We start from the raw sequence: 18467 nt of genomic DNA, 5'->3' as shown, positions 1-18467 counted from the left end.
GTGACCGGTGTGTGTGTGTGTGTGTGTGTGTGAGTGACCGGTGTGTGTGTGTGTGTGTGTGTGTGTGTGTGAGTGACCGGTGTGTGTGAGTGACCGGTGTGTGTGTGTGTGTGAGTGACCGGTGTGTGTGTGTGTGTGTGAGTGACCGGTGTGTGTGTGTGTGTGAGTGACCGGTGTGTGTGAGTGAGAGTGACCGGTGTGTGTGTGTGTGTGTGTGTGTGTGTGTGTGTGAGAGTGACCGGTGTGTGTGTGTGTGTGTGTGAGTGTCCGGTGTGTGTGTGTGTGTGTGTGTGTGTGTGTGTGTGTGAGTGACCGGTGCGTGTGTGTGTGTGTGTGTGAGTGACCGGTGTGTGTGAGTGACCGGTGTGTGTGTGTGAGTGACCGGTGTGTGTGTGTGTGTGTGAGTGACCGGTGTGTGTGTGTGTGTGTGTGTGTGTGTGTGTGAGTGACCGGTGTGTGTGAGTGACCGGTGTGTGTGTGTGAGTGACCGGTGTGTGTGTGTGTGTGTGTGAGTGACCGGTGTGTGTGTGTGTGTGAGTGAGTGTGTGTGTGTGAGTGTGAGTGACCGGTGTGTGTGTGTGAGAGAGTGACCGGTGTGTGTGAGTGACCAGTGTGTGTGTGTGAGAGTGACCGGTGTGTGTGTGTGTGTGTGTGTGTGAGTGACCGGTGTGTGTGTGTGTGTGTGAGTGAGTGACCGGTGTGTGTGTGTGTGTGTGTGTGAGTGAGTGACCGGTGTGTGTGTGTGTGTGTGTGTGTGAGTGAGTGACCGGTGTGTGTGTGTGTGTGTGTGTGTGAGTGACCGGTGTGTGTGTGTGTGTGTGTGAGAGAGTGACCGGTGTGTGTGTGTGTGTGTGTGTGTGTGTGTGTGTGTGAGTGACCGGTGTGTGTGTGTGTGTGTGTGTGTGAGTGACCGGTGTGTGTGTGTGTGTGTGTGTGTGAGTGACCGGTGTGTGTGAGTGACCGACCGGTGTGTGTGAGTGACCGGTGTGTGCGCGTGTGTGAGTGACCGGTGTGTGCGCGTGTGTGAGTGACCGGTGTGTGCGCGTGTGTGTGAGTGACCAGTGTGTGCGCGTGTGTGAGTGACCGGTGTGTGCGCGTGTGTGAGTGACCGGTGTGTGCGCGTGTGTGAGTGACCGGTGTGTGCGCGTGTGTGAGAGTGACCGGTGTGTGCGCGTGTGTGAGTGACCGGTGTGTGCGCGTGTGTGAGTGACCGGTGTGTGTGCGTGTGTGAGTGACCGGTGTGTGTGCGTGTGTGAGTGACCGGTGTGTGTGCGTGTGTGAGTGACCTGTGTGTGTGTGTGTGTGTGTGTGAGTGACCGGTGTGTGTGAGTGACCGGTGTGTGCACGTGTGTGAGTGACCGGTGTGTGCGCGTGTGTGAGTGACCGGTGTGTGCGCGTGTGTGAGTGACCGGTGTGTGCGCGTGTGTGTGAGTGACCGGTGTGCGCGTGTGTGTGACCGGTGTGTGCGCGTGTGTGAGTGACCGGTGTGTGTGTGTATGTGTGTGAGTGACCGGTGTGTGTGTGTATGTGTGTGAGTGACCGGTGTGTGGGTGTGTGTGAGTGACCGGTGTGTGTGTGTGTGTGTGTGTGAGTGACCGGTGTGTGTGTGTGTGTGTGTGTGAGAGAGTGACCGGTGTGTGTGTGTGTGTGTGTGAGTGACCGGTGTGTGTGTGTGTGTGTGTGTGAGTGACCGGTGTGTGTGTGTGTGTGAGTGACCGGTGTGTGTGTGTGTGTGTGTGAGAGAGTGACCGGTGTGTGTGAGTGACCGGTGTGTGTGTGTCTGAGTGACCGGTGTGTGTGTGTGTCTGAGTGACCGGTGTGTGTGTGTGTCTGAGTGACCGGTGTGTGTGTGTGTGTGTGTGTGAGAGTGACCGGTGTGTGTGAGTGACCGGTGTGTGTGTGTGTCTGAGTGACCGGTGTGTGTGTGTGTGTGTGTGAGAGTGACCGGTGTGTGTGAGTGACCGGTGTGTGTGTGTGTGTCTGAGTGACCGGTGTGTGTGTGTGTCTGAGTGACCGGTGTGTGTGTGTGTGTGAGTGACCGGTGTGTGTGTGTGTGTGTGTGTCTGAGTGACCGGTGTGTGTGTGTGTCTGAGTGACCGGTGTGTGTGTGTGTGTCTGAGTGACCGGTGTGTGTGTGTGTGTGTGAATGACCGGTGTGTGTGTGTGTGTGTGTGTGTGAATGCTTACCAGAGTGCGGTTGGTGGGTGCAGTTGAAGACAGTGGACATCTGGGGGCGGATGCGGGCCGGGGGCTGGGAGCCCTCTGGCCAGCCTGGTCACATGGAACAGGAGGGGATTGAATGGGCCGGTTAAACTGTCGTATGTGTTCACGAATCGGAGGAGTTTGAAGGCGGACGTGGCATTTTTGCACGAGATGCAGCTGATGTTGGGGGACCAGACGAGGCTGAGAAAGGTATGAGTGGGGCTGGATATGAAGACGTTGCATTCGAGCATTTTGGTAGATACGTGATGGTTGTGGGAAGTTGGAGTGAATGCAGGCCGTTCTGGTAAATGTTTATGCGCCGAATTGGGATGACGTGGATTTTATGCAGCAGGTGTCAGGGAAGATCTCGGACTTGGATTTGCACCCGTTGATTACCAGGGGGCGGGGCAGCGGCAGGGGGGGCAAGGGAGTCGAGGCTCATGGAGTGCAAGGTGGGCAGGTGGGCTGTTGGATCCATGGAGGTTTGGGAGGCCAAGGGCGAAGGAGGTTTTATACTCCCAGATGGACTTTTTTGTGTTCGATTAAGCGCTGTGGAAGGGATATCATTATTGAATGTGGATGCCAAGTTATTGACGAAGGTGTTGGCTTCGCAAATTGAGGACTGTGTGCTGGGGGTGATAGGCGAGGATCAGACGGGGTTTGTGAAAGAGGGGCAGTTGTCAGTGAATGTGAGGAGGGTACTTAATGCAATTATGATGCCATCGGAGGGGCAGAAGATGGAGGTAGTAGTGACGTTGGATGCGGAGAAGGTTTTTGATCGGGTGTAGTGGGCGTATTTGTTGGACGTGTTGGGGCGGTTCAGGGGTTTGTGGATTGGGTCCAGTTGTTGTATAGGGCGCTGGTTGTAGTGTGTGGACAAACCGAGTGAGTTCGGGTACTTTGGGTAACATCGAGGGATGCGGCAGGGTGCCAACTCCCCAACATTGCTCTTCTCCTTGATGATAGAGCCTCTGGCAATGGCACTCAGGGAGTTGATGGGGATGGATTGAGCTGGGGGTTTGGGGGGGGGGGGGTGCCGAGCAGTGTCTCATGATATGCGGACAAACTGTTATTATATATTTTGAATCTGGTGGTCAGTGTCGGAGGCATCTTGAAGATATTGGGGAAATTTGGCCGATTTGCAGGATACAAATTGAATATGGGAAAGAGCGAGGTGTTCCCGATTGAGGCCAGAGGGCAGGATAGGAGACTAGGGGAGTTGCAGTTTCGGGTGGTGGGGCGCGTTTCAAGTAATTGGGTATCCAGGTGGCGTGGAGTTGGGTCCAGGTGCATAAACTGAATCTGGTTCGGCTGGAGAGATGGATGCGGTCTTTAAGAGGTGGGATACGCTGTCGCTGTCAGGGCAGGTGCAGACAGTGAAAATGATGGTGCTGCTGAGGTTTCAGTTTGTTATTTTGTTGCCAAGTCTTTTTTTAGGAAGGTCAATGGGCTGATCTCCAGGTTTGTGTGGACGGGGAAGACCCCACGGGTGTGGTGGGCTTTCTTGGAGTGGGAGTGGGAGCGGGGGAGTCTGATGTGCCCGAACATGATGAACTATTATTGGGCAGCGGATATTGCTATGTTAAGTAAATGGGCCGTTTGGGAGGGGTCGGTATGGGGAAAGATGGAGGCGGCATCGTGTAGGGGAACATGCTGGAGAACTCTGTTGTTGGTGCCTCTGACGTTCTCGCTGGGCAGATACTCCGCAGGCCCAGTGGTGATATTGGCCCTGAGGGTGTGGGGGCAGTGGTGGCAGCATTTGAGGCTGGAGGGTGCTTTGGTGTGGGTGCCAATTTGTAATAACCATAGGTTTGCGCCGGCAGGGCTAGATGCGAGGTTTAGGAAGTAGCGACAGGCGGGGAGAGCGCTTTGGTGATTTGTTCATAGGGGGAAACGTAAGGATCTGGAGGAAGTATATGAGCTGCCCAGAGGGAATGGCTTTAGGTACGTACAGATTTGGGACTTCATAATGAAAGAAATGTCGTCCTTTCTTGGGCTGCTGGACAAGGCGCTGTCGAAGCATGAAATAGGGAGGGGAAGGTGTCAGACATAAGGAATTGATGGAGTGGGAGGGAGCACTGCTGGGGGACATGAAGTGCAAATGGGAGGAGGAGCTGGGAGGGGAGATGGGGGCAGAGACATGGGTAGAGGTCATGTGGAGGGTGAACACGTCCTCGTCGTGTGCGAGGTTAAGCCTCATTCGGTTTAAAGTGGTGCATAGGGTTCATATGACGGTGGCAAGGGTGAGTAGGGTCTTTGTGGGGGTAGAAGATAGGTGTGGGCGGCATGCAGGGGCAGCATGAATCACGTCCACATGTTCTGGGCTTGTCCAAGACGGAAGGGGTTCAGGCAGGGGTTCTCGGACGTGATGTCTGAGGTGCTGGGTGTGGAGGTGGTTCCGGCTTCAGAGGTGGCGATATTCGGGATGTCAGAAGAACCGGGAGTCCAGGGGGTGAGAGGCCGATGTTTTGGCTTTTGCCTCCCTGATAGACCGGAGACGGATTTTGAGAGGATGGAGGGACTCGGAGCCGCTGTAAGCGGGAGTGCGACCTGGCAGAATTCCAGAGGCTGGAGAAGGTCAAGTTCGTTTTGAGGATGTTGGCAGAGGGGGTCACCGGGAGGTGGAATCCGTTTATTGATTTCTTTAAGGAGGATTGAGCGCAGGGAGGGATAAGGGGGTTAAAATGGGAAAGGTAGGATGCAGCAGGGGGTTGACATCTGGGGGTGCAGGTGGGGTATGGTTGTTTATTGAGTCGTTCTCTTGTTCTTCTGATTTTTGTAGATGCCTTGAATAAAATATTTTCTAAAAAGTTAGGGTTCGGGTTATTTTCTAACAAGTATGGATTATACACTTTTTGAAGACTACTGTACCTAAAGTTGCCTGAAGACTTGCTGCATATTGGATAGATAGATGGCCTTTGCATAACTGTGGCATCAATCAAATCACTGGTGCTTGCAGATAAATTTTGACACAAGCATCCAGATCTTAGTAGCCAATCAACCTGGGTGTGTCATTGCTGTTTGATGCCAAGGTCGATACCAGTTGCTCTGTCCAGTTGCATTTCTTTTAGATTTTGTAGCGGTTTTGAGAGTCAACCACATTGCTGAGAACTCTGCAGTCATGTAGGCCAGACCATGAAAGACCAGCAGATTTTGTTCCCTAAAGGACATTATTGTACCAGATGGGCTTCTACGGCTATTACTGAGACTAGCTTTTAATTCCAGATTAGTTAAATTTAAATTCTACCAGATGCTGTGGTGGGATTTGAACCCTTCCCCCAGATCTTAGCCTGGGCCAGTGATATTACCACTATGCCACTGTTGAAGTGCCAGCATTGTTCGAACAGTTAGTCTGTTTTTGGCAGTATTGGTTCAAGCAAGAATGTTGGACAGCACACCCATGAAGAGTGCCATGGAACCTTTTACATTTACCAAAACAGGCAAATGGGGCCTCAGTTTAAGTTGTCACCTGAAAAATGATACCTCCGACAAAGGCGCAAATCTATAAATAAGGTGGTGACGCACAGAAGTAATACTTTCTCCAAGTACTCTTCATTTCCAAATAACATTTCCTCAAAAAGATAACATTTGTAAAATGCCAGAGAGGAGAACCTACAAAGCTAGGTCAAGGATAAATGATTCCTCTCTCTCAAGCTGCAATCCATACCGCTTGTACAATTGTAAAGGCGTTTCACCAAAAATGAAGGCTACCTGCTCAAAATGTAAACTAATTCACATGATTCATAGAGACAGACCCAATAAGTTAGGTAGACAAATGGGAACGCTAGTAAGGATAGAAATAACGTCAAATTAGTGAGTGGGTTGATATATTGTAGAACAGCATCCATAATGTTAAAACTGTGGCCATACCACAGAGGACAAGGTGGAAGAAGTCATCCGGAAAGAAATTAACGAAGAGCAAAAGGAACAAATTAATAATCGCCAACAGCTGAAAATCAAAATGTAACAGTCATGGCAGATTTCAATATCCCAGAGATAGGGAAACCTCAAAAACAATCTGAAAGCTAATAAGCAGTTGTTTGCCATAAAGTCACTGAATCACAAGGTGGTGACTGGATAATCTGTGCTAAATAAATCTTTATTTAGTGTGATTTTAAAATTCTGGAACATAATAATCAAACCTTGCTCTGTTATGCTTCCTGGAAAGGATGTGAGTTTTAAATACACTGTGTCGTTGTCATTTTTAACATGCTTTTAGACTAAAGTATTTAAATTATTTTTTGAAGTGACCTGTAATTTAAACAAATTAATCAACCCTTGCCCTGTTTTCGATGTCCACAGGAATTTCAACTCCCCAATCCTGGTCCCCAAAGTGGGGCTTTGTTGAATAGAATATTTTCAAAATTGACTACTTTAAAAGGAATTGGGCGAAGATCTGGCTAAAATCAAGATATAAAGCTTTGCAGAATAAATTTTGGCACTAATCGTTAGATAGTTTATAGAGCACCAAAAGGTGCTTTATATAAAACAGTGCATACATATGGGGCGTCATTCTCCGACCCCCCGCCGGGTTGGAGAATCGCCGGGGGCTGCAGTGAATCCCGCCCACGCCGGTTGCCGAAGTCTCTGGTACTGGATATTCGGCGGTGGCGGGAATCGGGCCGCGCCGGTTGGCGGGCCCCCCTGCTCAATTCTCCGGCCCGGATGGGCCGAAGTCCCGCCGAAAAATTGCCTGTCCCGCCGGCGTAAATTAAAGTACCTATTTACCGGCAGGACAAGGCGGCGTGGGCGGGCTCCGGGTGGGGGCGCGGGGCGATCTCGCCCCGGGGGTGCCCCCACGGTGGCCTGGCCCGCGATCGGAGCCCACCGATCCGCGGGCGGGCCTGTGCCATGGGGGCACTCTTTCCCTTCCGCCTCCGCAAAGGTCTCCACCATGGCGGAGGCGGAAGAGAGACTCTCCACTGCGCATGCGCGGGAAACTGTCAGCGGCCGCTGACGCTCCCGCGCATGCGCCGCCCCGACATGTCATTTCCGCGCCAGCTGGCGGGGCAACAAAGGCAGTTTCCACCAGCTGGCGGGGCGGAAATCCCTCCGACGCCGGCCTAGCCCCTCAATGTTGGGGCTCGGCTCCCAAAGATGCGGAGCATTCCGCACCTTTGGGGCGGCGCGATGCCCGTCTGATTGGCGCCGTTTTGGGCGCCAGTCGGCGGACATCGTGCCGTTTGGGGAGAATTTCGCCCATGAAGTCTTGCTTCTTTTGGAGTTTGCTCATGTCTCACAGGTCTCCCTCAAGAGAGCAAAATAAGTTCATAAGTGGCAGTCAAACTGCAGATTGTCAAGGGTCATATGGGAATGAAGTTGATAGCCTGGATAACTTTTTCCATACATTAATTGTTCTTACTGTACATTGTAAGTATAGCAGCTTTCAAATGGATTTTAATCATAGAAGAATGGTCAACTTCCACACATACCTCTCCTCTAAATCCGTAAGTAGCAATACTAGTGAGATCTTCAAACTTCTGTAGTTTGCTTGTAGTAAATCTTTCACAAAGTATTTCCAAATCTTCCTTCTGATTAAGAATAAAAGACAAGTTGGGAAGGGGAAAGCCAAATGAAAAACACATTAGGTTGACATCTGAAAAGTTGCTTAGTAAATTGTACAGGACAAAATCGAGACTTCTGATCCAACCTACAAGATGGGGGAGGCAAATATTTCACTGCAACATGGCAGGAACCATCTTTTAAACAGTCCTCAAACTCCCGCCGTAAACCTTTCAGCCTCTCTCTCAAACTTTCAGAATCTTTTATTCTGACCAAACTTTCCATTACTCCTCCTAATCTCTCTGCTCAGAAACAAAGAAAGAGACACGAGTTCAATCTGTAAAGTTCCCTTTCTTTGCTTGTTCCTTTGTGCCAGAAGACCAAAAGACATAGGAGCAGAATTAGGCCACTCAACCCATTGAGTCTGCTCTGCCATTCAATCATGGCTGATATTTTTTGCATTCCCATTCTCCTGCATCTCCCCATAACTCCTGATCCCCTTATTAATCGAGAACCTATTTCGCTGTCTTAAAGACACTCAGTGATTTGGCCTCCACAGCCTTCTGCGGCAAAGAGTTCCACAGATTCACCACCCTCTGGATAAAGAAATTCCTCATCTGTTTTAAAGGATCGTCCCTTTAGTCTGAGATTGTGCCCTCTGGTTCCAGTTTTTCCTACTCGTGGAAACACCCTCTCCACATCCACTCTATCCAGGCTTCGCAGTATCCTACAAGTTTCAATAAGATTCCCCCTCATCCTTCTAAACTCCAATGAGTACAGACCCAGACCTCAACCGTTCCTCATATGACAAGCTCTTCATTCCATGGATCATTCTTGTGAACTTCCTCTGGACCCTTTCCAAGGTCAGCACATCCGTCCTTAGATACGGGGCACAAAACCGCTCACAATACTCCAAATGGGGTCTGACCAGAGCATCCAAAGTACATCCCTGCTCTTGTATTCTAGCCCTCTCGATATGAATGCTAAAATTGCATTTGCCTTCTGAATTGCCGACTGAACCTGCACGTTAACCTTAAGAGAATCTTGAACAAGAACTCCCATGTGCCTTTGTGCTTTGATTTCCTAAGCATTTCCACATTTAGAAAATAGTCTATGCCTCCATTCCTCCTTCCAAAGTGCATAACCTCATACTTTTCCATATTGTATTCCTATCTTTTTACACAGGATTCCTTTCTTTCCACGTTGTGCAATCATTACCCCAAAAACCTCATCCAGTCCAAGGGAACAAACTAAGATCTTGTCAAAAATAACCCAGCAGGATTACATATAGAACATACAGTGCAGAAGGAGGCCATTCGGCCCATTGAGTCTGCACCGACCCACTTGATTGGGGCACGGCTTTCTTTCTGACCTTGTAGGATACATTCTGGAATCCATTCTACAACTCCTTGCAGTTGAGATTAGAAATCACTGAAGAGTATAAGAATGATCTTCTTCTGTTGAATCGCATAATATATGCCTTTTTACTCTATATCAACCAACTCTTTTAATTGCAAAACCAACCAATTTCGTCCAATTCCAAATCAGCCAATAAATAATAATAGGATTATAGAATTTACAGTGCAGAAGGAGGCCATTCAGCCCATCGAGCCTGCACCGGCTCTTGGAAAGAGCACCCTACCCAATGCCAATACCTCCACCCTATCCCCGTAACCCAGTAACCCCACCCAACACTAAGGGCAATCTTGGAACTAAGGGCAATTTATCATGGCCAATCCACCTAACCTGCACATCTTTGGACTGTGGGAGGAAACCAGAGCACCCGGAGGAAACCCACGCACACACGGGGAGAACGTGCATACTCCGCACAGACAATGACCCAAGCCGGAATCGAACCTGGGAACCTGGGACCCTGGAGCTGTGAAGCAATTATGCTATCCACAATGCTACCGTACTGCCCCTTTGTTTAATTTTATAACTACTATAATTTTTATAACTACTATAACTAGTATCATGCCATGATGTGGAGATGCCGGCGTTGGACTGGGGTGAGCACAGCAAGAAGTCTTACAACACCAGGTTAAAGTCCAACAGGTTTATTTCAAAAACTAGTTTCCGGACCATTGCTCCATCCTCAGGTGAATCATTCGCCTGAGGAAGGAGCAGTGCTCCGAAAGCTAGTGTTTGAAACAAACCTGTTGGACTTTAACCTGGTTTTGTAAGACTTCTTACTAGTATCATGCCAGCATCAAGTCTTCGAAAAATGCTAACATTATGTTTCACTAGGACTAAAAACAGAAAATGCTGGATAAACCTGTAGGTTTCGCAGCATCTGTGATGAGAGAAACAGAGGTTACATTGCAAGTCCATACAACCTTTCGACAGAACTGAAGATGAATAGAAATGTAATGAATTATATCATTGGAGGGCGGAGGGGGCAGAATAGAAGGTCAGGGATAGATTTCATAGATTTTACAGTGCAGAAGGAGACCATTTGGCCCATCGAGTCTGCACCGGCTCTTGGAAAGAGCACCCTACCTACCCAAGGTCAACACCTGCACCCTATCCCCATAACCCAGTAACGCCACCCAACACTAAGGGCAATTTATAATGGCCAATCCACCTAACCTGCACATCTTTGGACTGTGGGAGGAAACCGGAGCACCCGGAGAAAACTCACGCACACACTGGATGTGCAGACTCCGCACAGATAGTGACCCAAGCCGGAATCGAACCTGGGACCCTGGAGCTGTGAAGCAATTGTGCTATCCACAATGCTACCATGCTGATAGGTCAGAACCAAGGAGAGATTGACAAAGATGTCATGGACATAAAACAAAGATGTTGCTAATAGAGGCATTGAGGTTTGAAGTGCTAATAGTGGTACAAAGGTAAGATAGCAGAATGTGTTGGTAGCGCAGTGCAAGCATAACTAAAAAACAAGAGACAGGTGGTACTGTAGGGGAGGGTTGAGGTTACCTTGGGGTAAACCAAAAAAACAAAAGGGGATGGTGGAGTTCAATCTGAAGTTCTTGAACTGAAATGTTAAGTCCAGAAGGCAAAAATGTGTCTAACCAGAATATATGGGATTGTTCTTCCAGTCTGAGTGGGCATCACTGGAGAACTGCAGCAGGCCAAAGACGGACATATGGGCATGAGAGCAAGAAGCTGACCTGAATTGGCAAGCAACCGGAAGGTTGGGGTCACGCTTGCAGACGGAGCGCATGTGTTCCGCAAAGCATTCACCCATTCTGCACTTAGTCTCCCCGATGTAGAGGCCGCATTGGGAGTAGTGAATATGGTGGGCTTTTATATACATTATGACCATGGTTTCAGGTTTAGCATTTAGTGGCATCTGAAATCTATCATTAAAACAGACAAAATATGGAACTTCCGGTTGCGGCTCTGCGGAGCTAAGTCGCACATTCGCCGGCTCCCGCAAAAAAGGACTTTTGGGCTATTTTCAGGGCCCCCAACGGCACTTTGACGTTTCCCAGTGTGGGAAGGAGATTACAACAATTCCCCGACCGTATATGGCTTTTACCAGGTGGTGGTGGGCCCGAAGAAGGTGCGAGGGAAGAAGAACAAAATGGCGGTGGGTGGGGACCAGGCATCGTGGATGCAGTAGGCGCAGGAGCAACAGGAGGGTATCCAGCGCTGCTTCAGAGATATTAAAGCGGACCTGCTTAAGCCGATGAAGGCTTCTATTGATAAGCTGCTGGAGACACAGATGGCCCAGGGGGTGGCGATCCGCGAGGCCCGACAAAAGATCTCCGACAACGAGGACGAGATCTTAGGCCTGGCGGTAAAGGTGGAGGCGAACGAGGCGCTCCACAAGAAATGGCAGGAGCGGTTCGAGGAGATGGAGAATCGGTCGAGGCGGAAGAATCTGCGGATTCTGGGCCTCCCGGAGGGGCCGGACGTGGGGGCCTATGTGGTCACCATGTTAAACTCGCTGATGGGAGCGGGGTCCTTCCAGGGGTCCCTGGAGCTGGAAGGGGCCCATAGAGTGCTGGCGAGGAGGCCCAAGGCTAACGAGCCTCCGCGGACGGTGCTGGTGCGGTTTCATCGGTTCGCTGATCGGGAGTGTGTGCTCAGGTGGGCCAAGAAGGCGAGGAGCAGCAGGTGGGAGAACGCGGAGGTTCGAATATACCAGGACTGGAGTGCGGAGGTGGCGAAGAGGAGGGCCGGGTACAATCGAGCGAAGGCGGTGCTGCACAGGAAGGGGATGAAGTTTGGCATGTTGCAGCCGGCGCAGCTGGACCGGCACCATTATTTTGAGGCTTTTTCCCGCGCTGAAGACTGGAGGGGGTGGGCCGGGGCGGGGAAGCGAGGGTTGTTTCCGCGCTTAGGATGAAAAGGGGAGCGGGAGAGCCTGTGGATGGGGAACGGAAGGGGAGGGTGTGTAACACAATGGGAGGAGTCTAAGGAGAGGCGGAAGTGGCCGGGGTCAGCAGGAGTCAGCTGACTTGCGGAAGTGCAATGGGGGGGGAGGGGGGGGGGGAGGAGGAGGAAAGAGTGTAAAACAGCTAGGGTGGGTCCTAGCCGGGGGGTGGAAATCGGGTTGCTGCTATGGTCAAGGGGGAGCTGGAGCGAGTGGTGTTTGGGGGGGGGGGGGGGGTCGAGACGGGGGTCTGCCGCCGTGGGGAATGGGCCGGGCGTGGGGTGCGGGCGCGTGGCTGGCTGAGGAGGGGTTATGGCTAGTCGGCGGGGGAGGGGGGGTCGGGTAGCCCCCTGATCCGGCTGATAACCTGGAATGTAAGGGGACTGAATGGGCAAGCGGGCCCACGTGTTCGCGCACCTGAAGGGGCTGAAGGCGGATGGGGTTATGCTCCAGGAGACACACCTGAAGGTGGCAGACCAGGTAAGATTGAGGAAAGGGTGGGTAGGTCAGGTGTTTCATTCGGGGCTGGATGCCAAAAATCGAGGGGTGGCGATCTTGGTCGGAAAGAAGGTGTCATTCGAGGCGTCGAGCATCGTGGCAGACAATGGTGGTAGGTACGTAATGGTAAGTGGTAAGCTGCAGGGAGAGAGGGTGGTACTGGTCAATGTGTATGCCCCGAATTGGGACGATGCGGGTTTTATGCGGCGCATGTTGGGTCGGATCCCAGACTTAGAAGTGGGGGGCCTGATAATGGGGCGAGACTTTAACACGGTGCTGGATCCGGCACTGGATCGCTCCAGGTCTAGGACGGGTAGGAAGCCGGCAGCGGCTAGAGTGCGGAGGGGGTTTATGGACCAGATGGGAGGGGTGGACCCTTGGAGATTTGCAAGGCCGGGGGCTAGGGAATTTTCATTCTTCTTCTCACATGTCCATAAGGCTTATTCCCGAATCGACTTTTTTTATTTTGAGCAGGGCGCTGATAGAGTAGAGGATACCGAGTACTCAGCGATAGCCATTTCGGACCACGCTCCGCATTGGGTGAACTTAGAGCTGGGGGAGGAGAGGGACCAGCACCCGTTGTGGCGCTTGGAGGTGGGGCTGTTGGCGGACGAGGTGAGCGAGCGGGTCCGAGGAAGTATAGAGAGGTATCTGGAGGACAACGATAACGGAGAGGTCAGAGTGGGGATGGTATGGGAGGTGGTGGGTAGGGGAGAGTTAAGGACAGGGAAAGAAGTGTGGTTGGCATCAATGGGGTCTTCAGGGACTTCTATGAGGAATTGTACCGGTCCGAGCCCCCACTGGAGGAGGGAGGGATGGGCCACTTCCTGGACCAATTGAGGTTTCCGAAGGTGGAGGAGGGACTGGTGGCGGGATTGGGGGCCCCGATTGGGCTGGAGGAGCTGACCAAAGGGATAGGAAGCACACAGGCGGGGAAGGCACCGGGGCTGGACGGTTTCCCGGTCGAATTCTATAAAAAAATATATGGACCTGTTGGGCCCGTTGCTAGTTAGGACCTTCAATGAGGCAGGGGAGTGGGAGCTTTGCCCCCGACGATGTCCCGGGCACTGATCTCCTTGATCCTGAAGCGGGACAAGGATCCCCTGCAGTGTGGGTCTTACAGGCCGATTTTGTGGCTAAGCGTAGATGCCAAGGTGCTGGCGAAGGTCTTAGCTACGAGGATTGAGGATTGGGTGCCGCAGATCATCCACGAAGAACAGACGGGGTTCGTGAAGGGGAGGCAGTTGAACGCGAATGTGTGGAGGCTTTTGAACGTTATCATGATGCCAGCGAGGGAGGCGGAGATAGTGGTGGCGATGGGCGCTGAGAAAGCCTTCAATAGGGTAGAGTGGGGGTACCTGTGGGAGGTGCTGAAGAGGTTTGGGTTTGGGGAGGGGTTTGTCAGGTGGGTTAGGCTGTTGTACGAGGTCCCGATGGTAAGTGTGGCCACAAAAAGGAGGAGGTCCGAGTACTTTCGGTTGCACCGAGGGACGAGGCAGGGGTGTCCCCTGTCCCCCCTGCTCTTCGCACTGGTGAGTGAACTCCTGGCTATAGCACTGAGGGAGTCGAGGAACTGGAGGGCATTGGTGCGGGGTGGGGAGGAGCATAGGGTGTCGCTCTATGCGGACGACTTGCTGCTATATGTGGCGGACCCGGTAGGGGGGGCATGTCAGAGGTAATGAGGATCCTTAGGGAATTCGGGGATTTCTCGGGGTACAAGCTCAACATGGGGAAGAGCGAGCTGTTCGTGGTTCACCCAGGGGACCAGGAGAGGGGGATTGGCGAGCTGACATTAAAAAGGGTGGAGAGGAGCTTCAGGTATTTGGGGGTCCAGGTGGCCAGGAGCTGGAGGGCCCTGCATAGACTTAATTTCACAAGGCTGGTGGAGCAAATGGAGGAGTTCAAGAGGTGAGACACGTTGCCGCTGTCCTCGGCGGGTAGGGTGCAGTCAGTCAAAATGACGGTGCTCCCAAGGTTTTTGTTCCTGTTCCAGTGCCTCCTCGTGTTTATCCCGAAGGCCCTTTTTAGGCGGGTCAACAGGAGTATAATGGGGTTTGTGTGGGCGCGAGGGACTCCGAGGGTGAGAAGGGTGTTCCTGGAGCGGAGCAGAGATTAGGGGGGGGGCTGGCGCTGCCCAACCTCTGTGGGTACTACTGGGCCGCCAATGTGACGATGGTGTGCAAGTGGGTGATGGAGGGAGAGGGGGCTGCATGGAAGAGGTTGGAGACTGGGTCTTGTGTGAGTACAAGTCTGGGGGCGCTGGCAACGGCGCCACTGCCGTTCCCTCCTCCAAGGAGGTATACCACGAGCCCGGTGGTGGCAGCTGCCCTCAATTTGGGGGCAGTGGAGGCAGCAAAGGGGGAAAGCTGGGGCCTTGGTGTGGACCCCAATACGGGGGAACCACCGGTTCGTCCCAGGAAGAACAGGTGGAGGGTTTGCGAGGTGGCACAGGGCAGGAATACGACAACTGGGGGACCTGTTTGTGGACAGGAAGTTCGCATGCCTGGGTGAGCTGGATGAGAAGTACGGACTCCCCCCGGGGAACACCTTCAGGTACTTACAGCTAAGGGCGTTTGCCAAGCGGCAGGTGGTGGAATTCCCGCGGCTGCTGCCACACACAGTACAGGATAGGTTCCCTCGGGGGGGGGGGGGGGGGGGGGGGGGGGGGGGGGGGGGGGGGGAGATGATCTCGGAAACTTACCAGGTGATGCAGGAGGAGGAAGAGGCCTCGGTGGTGGAGGTGAAAGGCAAGTGGGAGGAGGAGTTGGGAGAGGAGATTGGGGAAGGGGCGTGGGCAGATGCCCTAGGGAGGGTGAACTCATCGAGCGCGAGGCTCAGCCTCATACAGTTTAAAGTGCTGCACAGGGCACACATGACCGGGACAAGGATGAGCCGGTTTTTTAGGGGCGAGGACAGGTGTGTTAGGTGCTCAGGGAGTCCAGCAAATCACACCCATATGTTCTGGGCCTGCCCAGCGCTGAAGGAATTTTGGAAGGGCGTAGTGAGGACGGTGTCGAGGGTGGTAGGATCCAGGGTCAAACTGGGCTGGGGGCTCGCAATATTTGGGGTCGCAGGGGAGCCGGGAGTGCAGGAGGCGAGAGAGGCCGGTATTCTGGCCTTTGCGTCCCTGGTAGCCCGGCGAAGGATTCTCCTTCAGTGGAAGGATGCGAGGCCCCCAATCGTGGAATCCTGGATTAACAATATGGCGGGGTTTCTTAAGTTGGAGGGTGAAATTCGCCTTGAAGGTTGGTACAAGGGTTCTTTAGGCGGTGGCAACCGTTCTTAGACTTCCTGGCAGAACGGTAGACATTGGTCAATGGCAAAAGCAACTCAGGGTGGGGGGGGGGGGGGGGGGGGGGGGGGTTACTTTACTTTTTTTTAATTTTCGTTATTTACACTGGAGGGTCTGAGGGGGTGTCTATACCTGTTGTGTTAAGTCGGGGTGTTGATGTTAATTTATTATTTATGTACAGGGGAGGGGGGTATGGAGGGTTGCTTTTCTAGACTGTGTTTTGTACTTAACCCTGTTGGGTTCCTTTTTCATTTTGTTATTGATATTTTATGAAAACCTTAATAAAAATATTTTTTAAAAAGACAAAATATTGTCCTGTACAACAGCCACCTGGATGGCTAGAATTGCACCACCATTCCCATTTACTTCTTCAGTAGCTTGAGGGACAAATGAAGCAATGGGCTAGATAAGGAGAGGAATTAGGAGGGGGAGGAGCAGAAGAAAAACAATGTCAACTGACCAAGAGGGAAAGCTTGAAGTGATCGCAAGAGTGAAAATTGAATACAAATAATTACAAGGAACAGCGCAATCAAAAGATGGAAGAGGGTGAAGGATAGAAAGAGAATATAGTCAGTGGTGTAGTTTTGGACAGATTTTGGCCGAGCAAGGGTAAACCAGCATATCTTTCTGGTCTAGCCTTGTGTAAATTGACTATAATGCAAGGAACCATTGCTTTTACAGTTGTAGAAGTGACAAAGTACAAAAGGGCTAAGCCTATAAACTTGTTTTGGTGAAGAGAGCGATCAAATATATATATATATATATATATATTTTTTTAAAATTTAGTGTACCCAATTCATTTTTTCCAATTAAGGGACAATTTAGCGTGACCAATCCACCTGCCCTGCACACCTTTTGGTTTGTGGGGGTGAAACCCATGCAAACACGTGAAGAATGTGCTAACTCCACACATAGTGACCCAGAGCCGGGATCGAACCTGGGACCTCGGCGCCGTGAGGCAGCAGTGCTAACCACTATGCCACCGTGCTGCCGGAGAACGATCAAATATTGACTGAAGCTGAAAAGTGTACTCGGTAATCAACTTTACTGCTTCCTGAAATCAACTTGCATTTTAAATAGGGGGTGGGAATGTTTGTCAAAACATTTGAGCTTGTACTAGGCAAAAGTGCAATGATTGTTCCATTAATTACAGTCATCAGTTAGGAGATTATCAATTGTAGCAATCGTCCTACATTGTGATGGCCTGTTAATCTAATGGTGGCTAAACCACAGCTCCTTCAAGATCAGACAATTTAAATCCTATGCACTTATGCTTTATTCACTGGTTAATGCCATTTGAATTTGGTGGAGCCGGAATGTTAGGTCTAGGCCAGTATTAGCCCTGCTGCCTCACAGTGTTATTTTTTTTAAAATTTAGAGTACCCAATTCATTTTATCCAATTAAGAGGCAATTTAGGGTGGCCAATCCACCTACTCTGCACATCTTTGGGTTGTGGGGGTGAAACCCATGCAAACACTGGGAGAATGTGCAAACTCCACATGGACAGTGACCCAGAGCCGGGGTCGAACCTGGGACCACGGTGCTGTGAGGCAGCAATGCTAACCACTCGCCACCGTGCTGTCCGCCTCAGTGTTATTAAGACGCACAAAATGAAGACTTAAAAGATTCTACACAGCCCAGATATAAAACGTTTGGACACCCACGGTTTACAAATCAGCATGATACCTTCCGGTTAAAATGTTATTGCTTCAGGGAAAACTCCTGCAAGAATTCTGCACTCCAGTGTGCAACCAGAAGTACACTTTTATTGCAATCATTCCACCGAACAGAGTGGGTGTGGTGAGGCAGCTGACACACTATTGCAAACAATGCTGCACCCCTACTCAAAGCTGGGGCTGTGCCACAATCCTGGCATTTTTAAGGTGTGTGATATTTCATGCCAGAGGCCTTTAAACAGATGCAAGTTTATTTTGCCTCATTGTTAATTTGTCTTACCCGGACACCGGTCCCATTATCTTGGATCTGAATCAACTTCAGGCCACCATCCTTTACAGTCACCTGAATATTTGTAGATTTGGCATCCAAACTGTTAACACAAAAATTATCCTGTTATCACATTGCACTGAAAATAATTTGTTCATTCAGGACAAAACTGATTTTGTGGAATAGATCAAAGATATCCTGAAATTCAAGTGAGTTACAATATTGTTCACCAGACTAAAATACAAGTTGGAACTTCCACAGATTAAAGGCACAAGTAAGCTAGATACCTCAGACTGCTCCCACCACAGCCCCCTCCCCTATCCCATTCGCTCCCCCCGCAGTGGTAATGTCACTGGATGAATGGCACAGACTGATGCTCTAAAAACTTAGGTTCAAATTCCACCATTGCAGCCAGGGGAATTTAAACTAAATTAATAAAATATGTACTTGAAAGCAGATCTCAGTAATGGTAAAATTCCATCTGGTTCACTCTCGTGGTAGCACAGTGGTTTGCACTGTTGCTTCACAGCGCCAGGGACCCGGGTTCAATTCCTGGCTTGGGTCACTTTGTGCTTACAGTTATATCCCACGCTATCAAACATCCCAAACCCAAGGAGAAAATGGATGACTATTTCCATTGTCTATTACTGCCTTTTGTAACTAGTTACTGCGAAGTATGGAGA

At 51.0% G+C, this 18467-nt stretch overlaps 1 protein-coding gene across 2 annotated transcripts in view; it reads right to left on the bottom strand.

The window, feature by feature from the left end:
• Nucleotides 1–18467, bottom strand: part of mlh1 (mutL homolog 1, colon cancer, nonpolyposis type 2 (E. coli)) — a 124808-nt gene that overhangs the window by 93841 nt on the left and 12500 nt on the right. Inside the window, exons 2-3 of one of the 2 annotated variants that reach the window (XM_072467323.1) lie at nt 17797–17887; nt 7635–7733 (exon numbers count right to left, since the gene is read on the bottom strand). In XM_072467323.1, coding sequence (XP_072323424.1) covers nt 7635–7733; nt 17797–17887 — 190 coding nt within the window. The remainder of the gene's footprint in view (nt 1–7634; nt 7734–17796; nt 17888–18467) is intronic. The other variant, XM_072467324.1, reaches the window with a different exon arrangement.

Source organism: Scyliorhinus torazame, chromosome 11 (assembly GCF_047496885.1).
Source record: "Scyliorhinus torazame isolate Kashiwa2021f chromosome 11, sScyTor2.1, whole genome shotgun sequence".
Lineage (NCBI taxonomy): Eukaryota > Metazoa > Chordata > Chondrichthyes > Carcharhiniformes > Scyliorhinidae > Scyliorhinus > Scyliorhinus torazame.
This window is presented reverse-complemented; position numbering and strand designations above follow the sequence as displayed.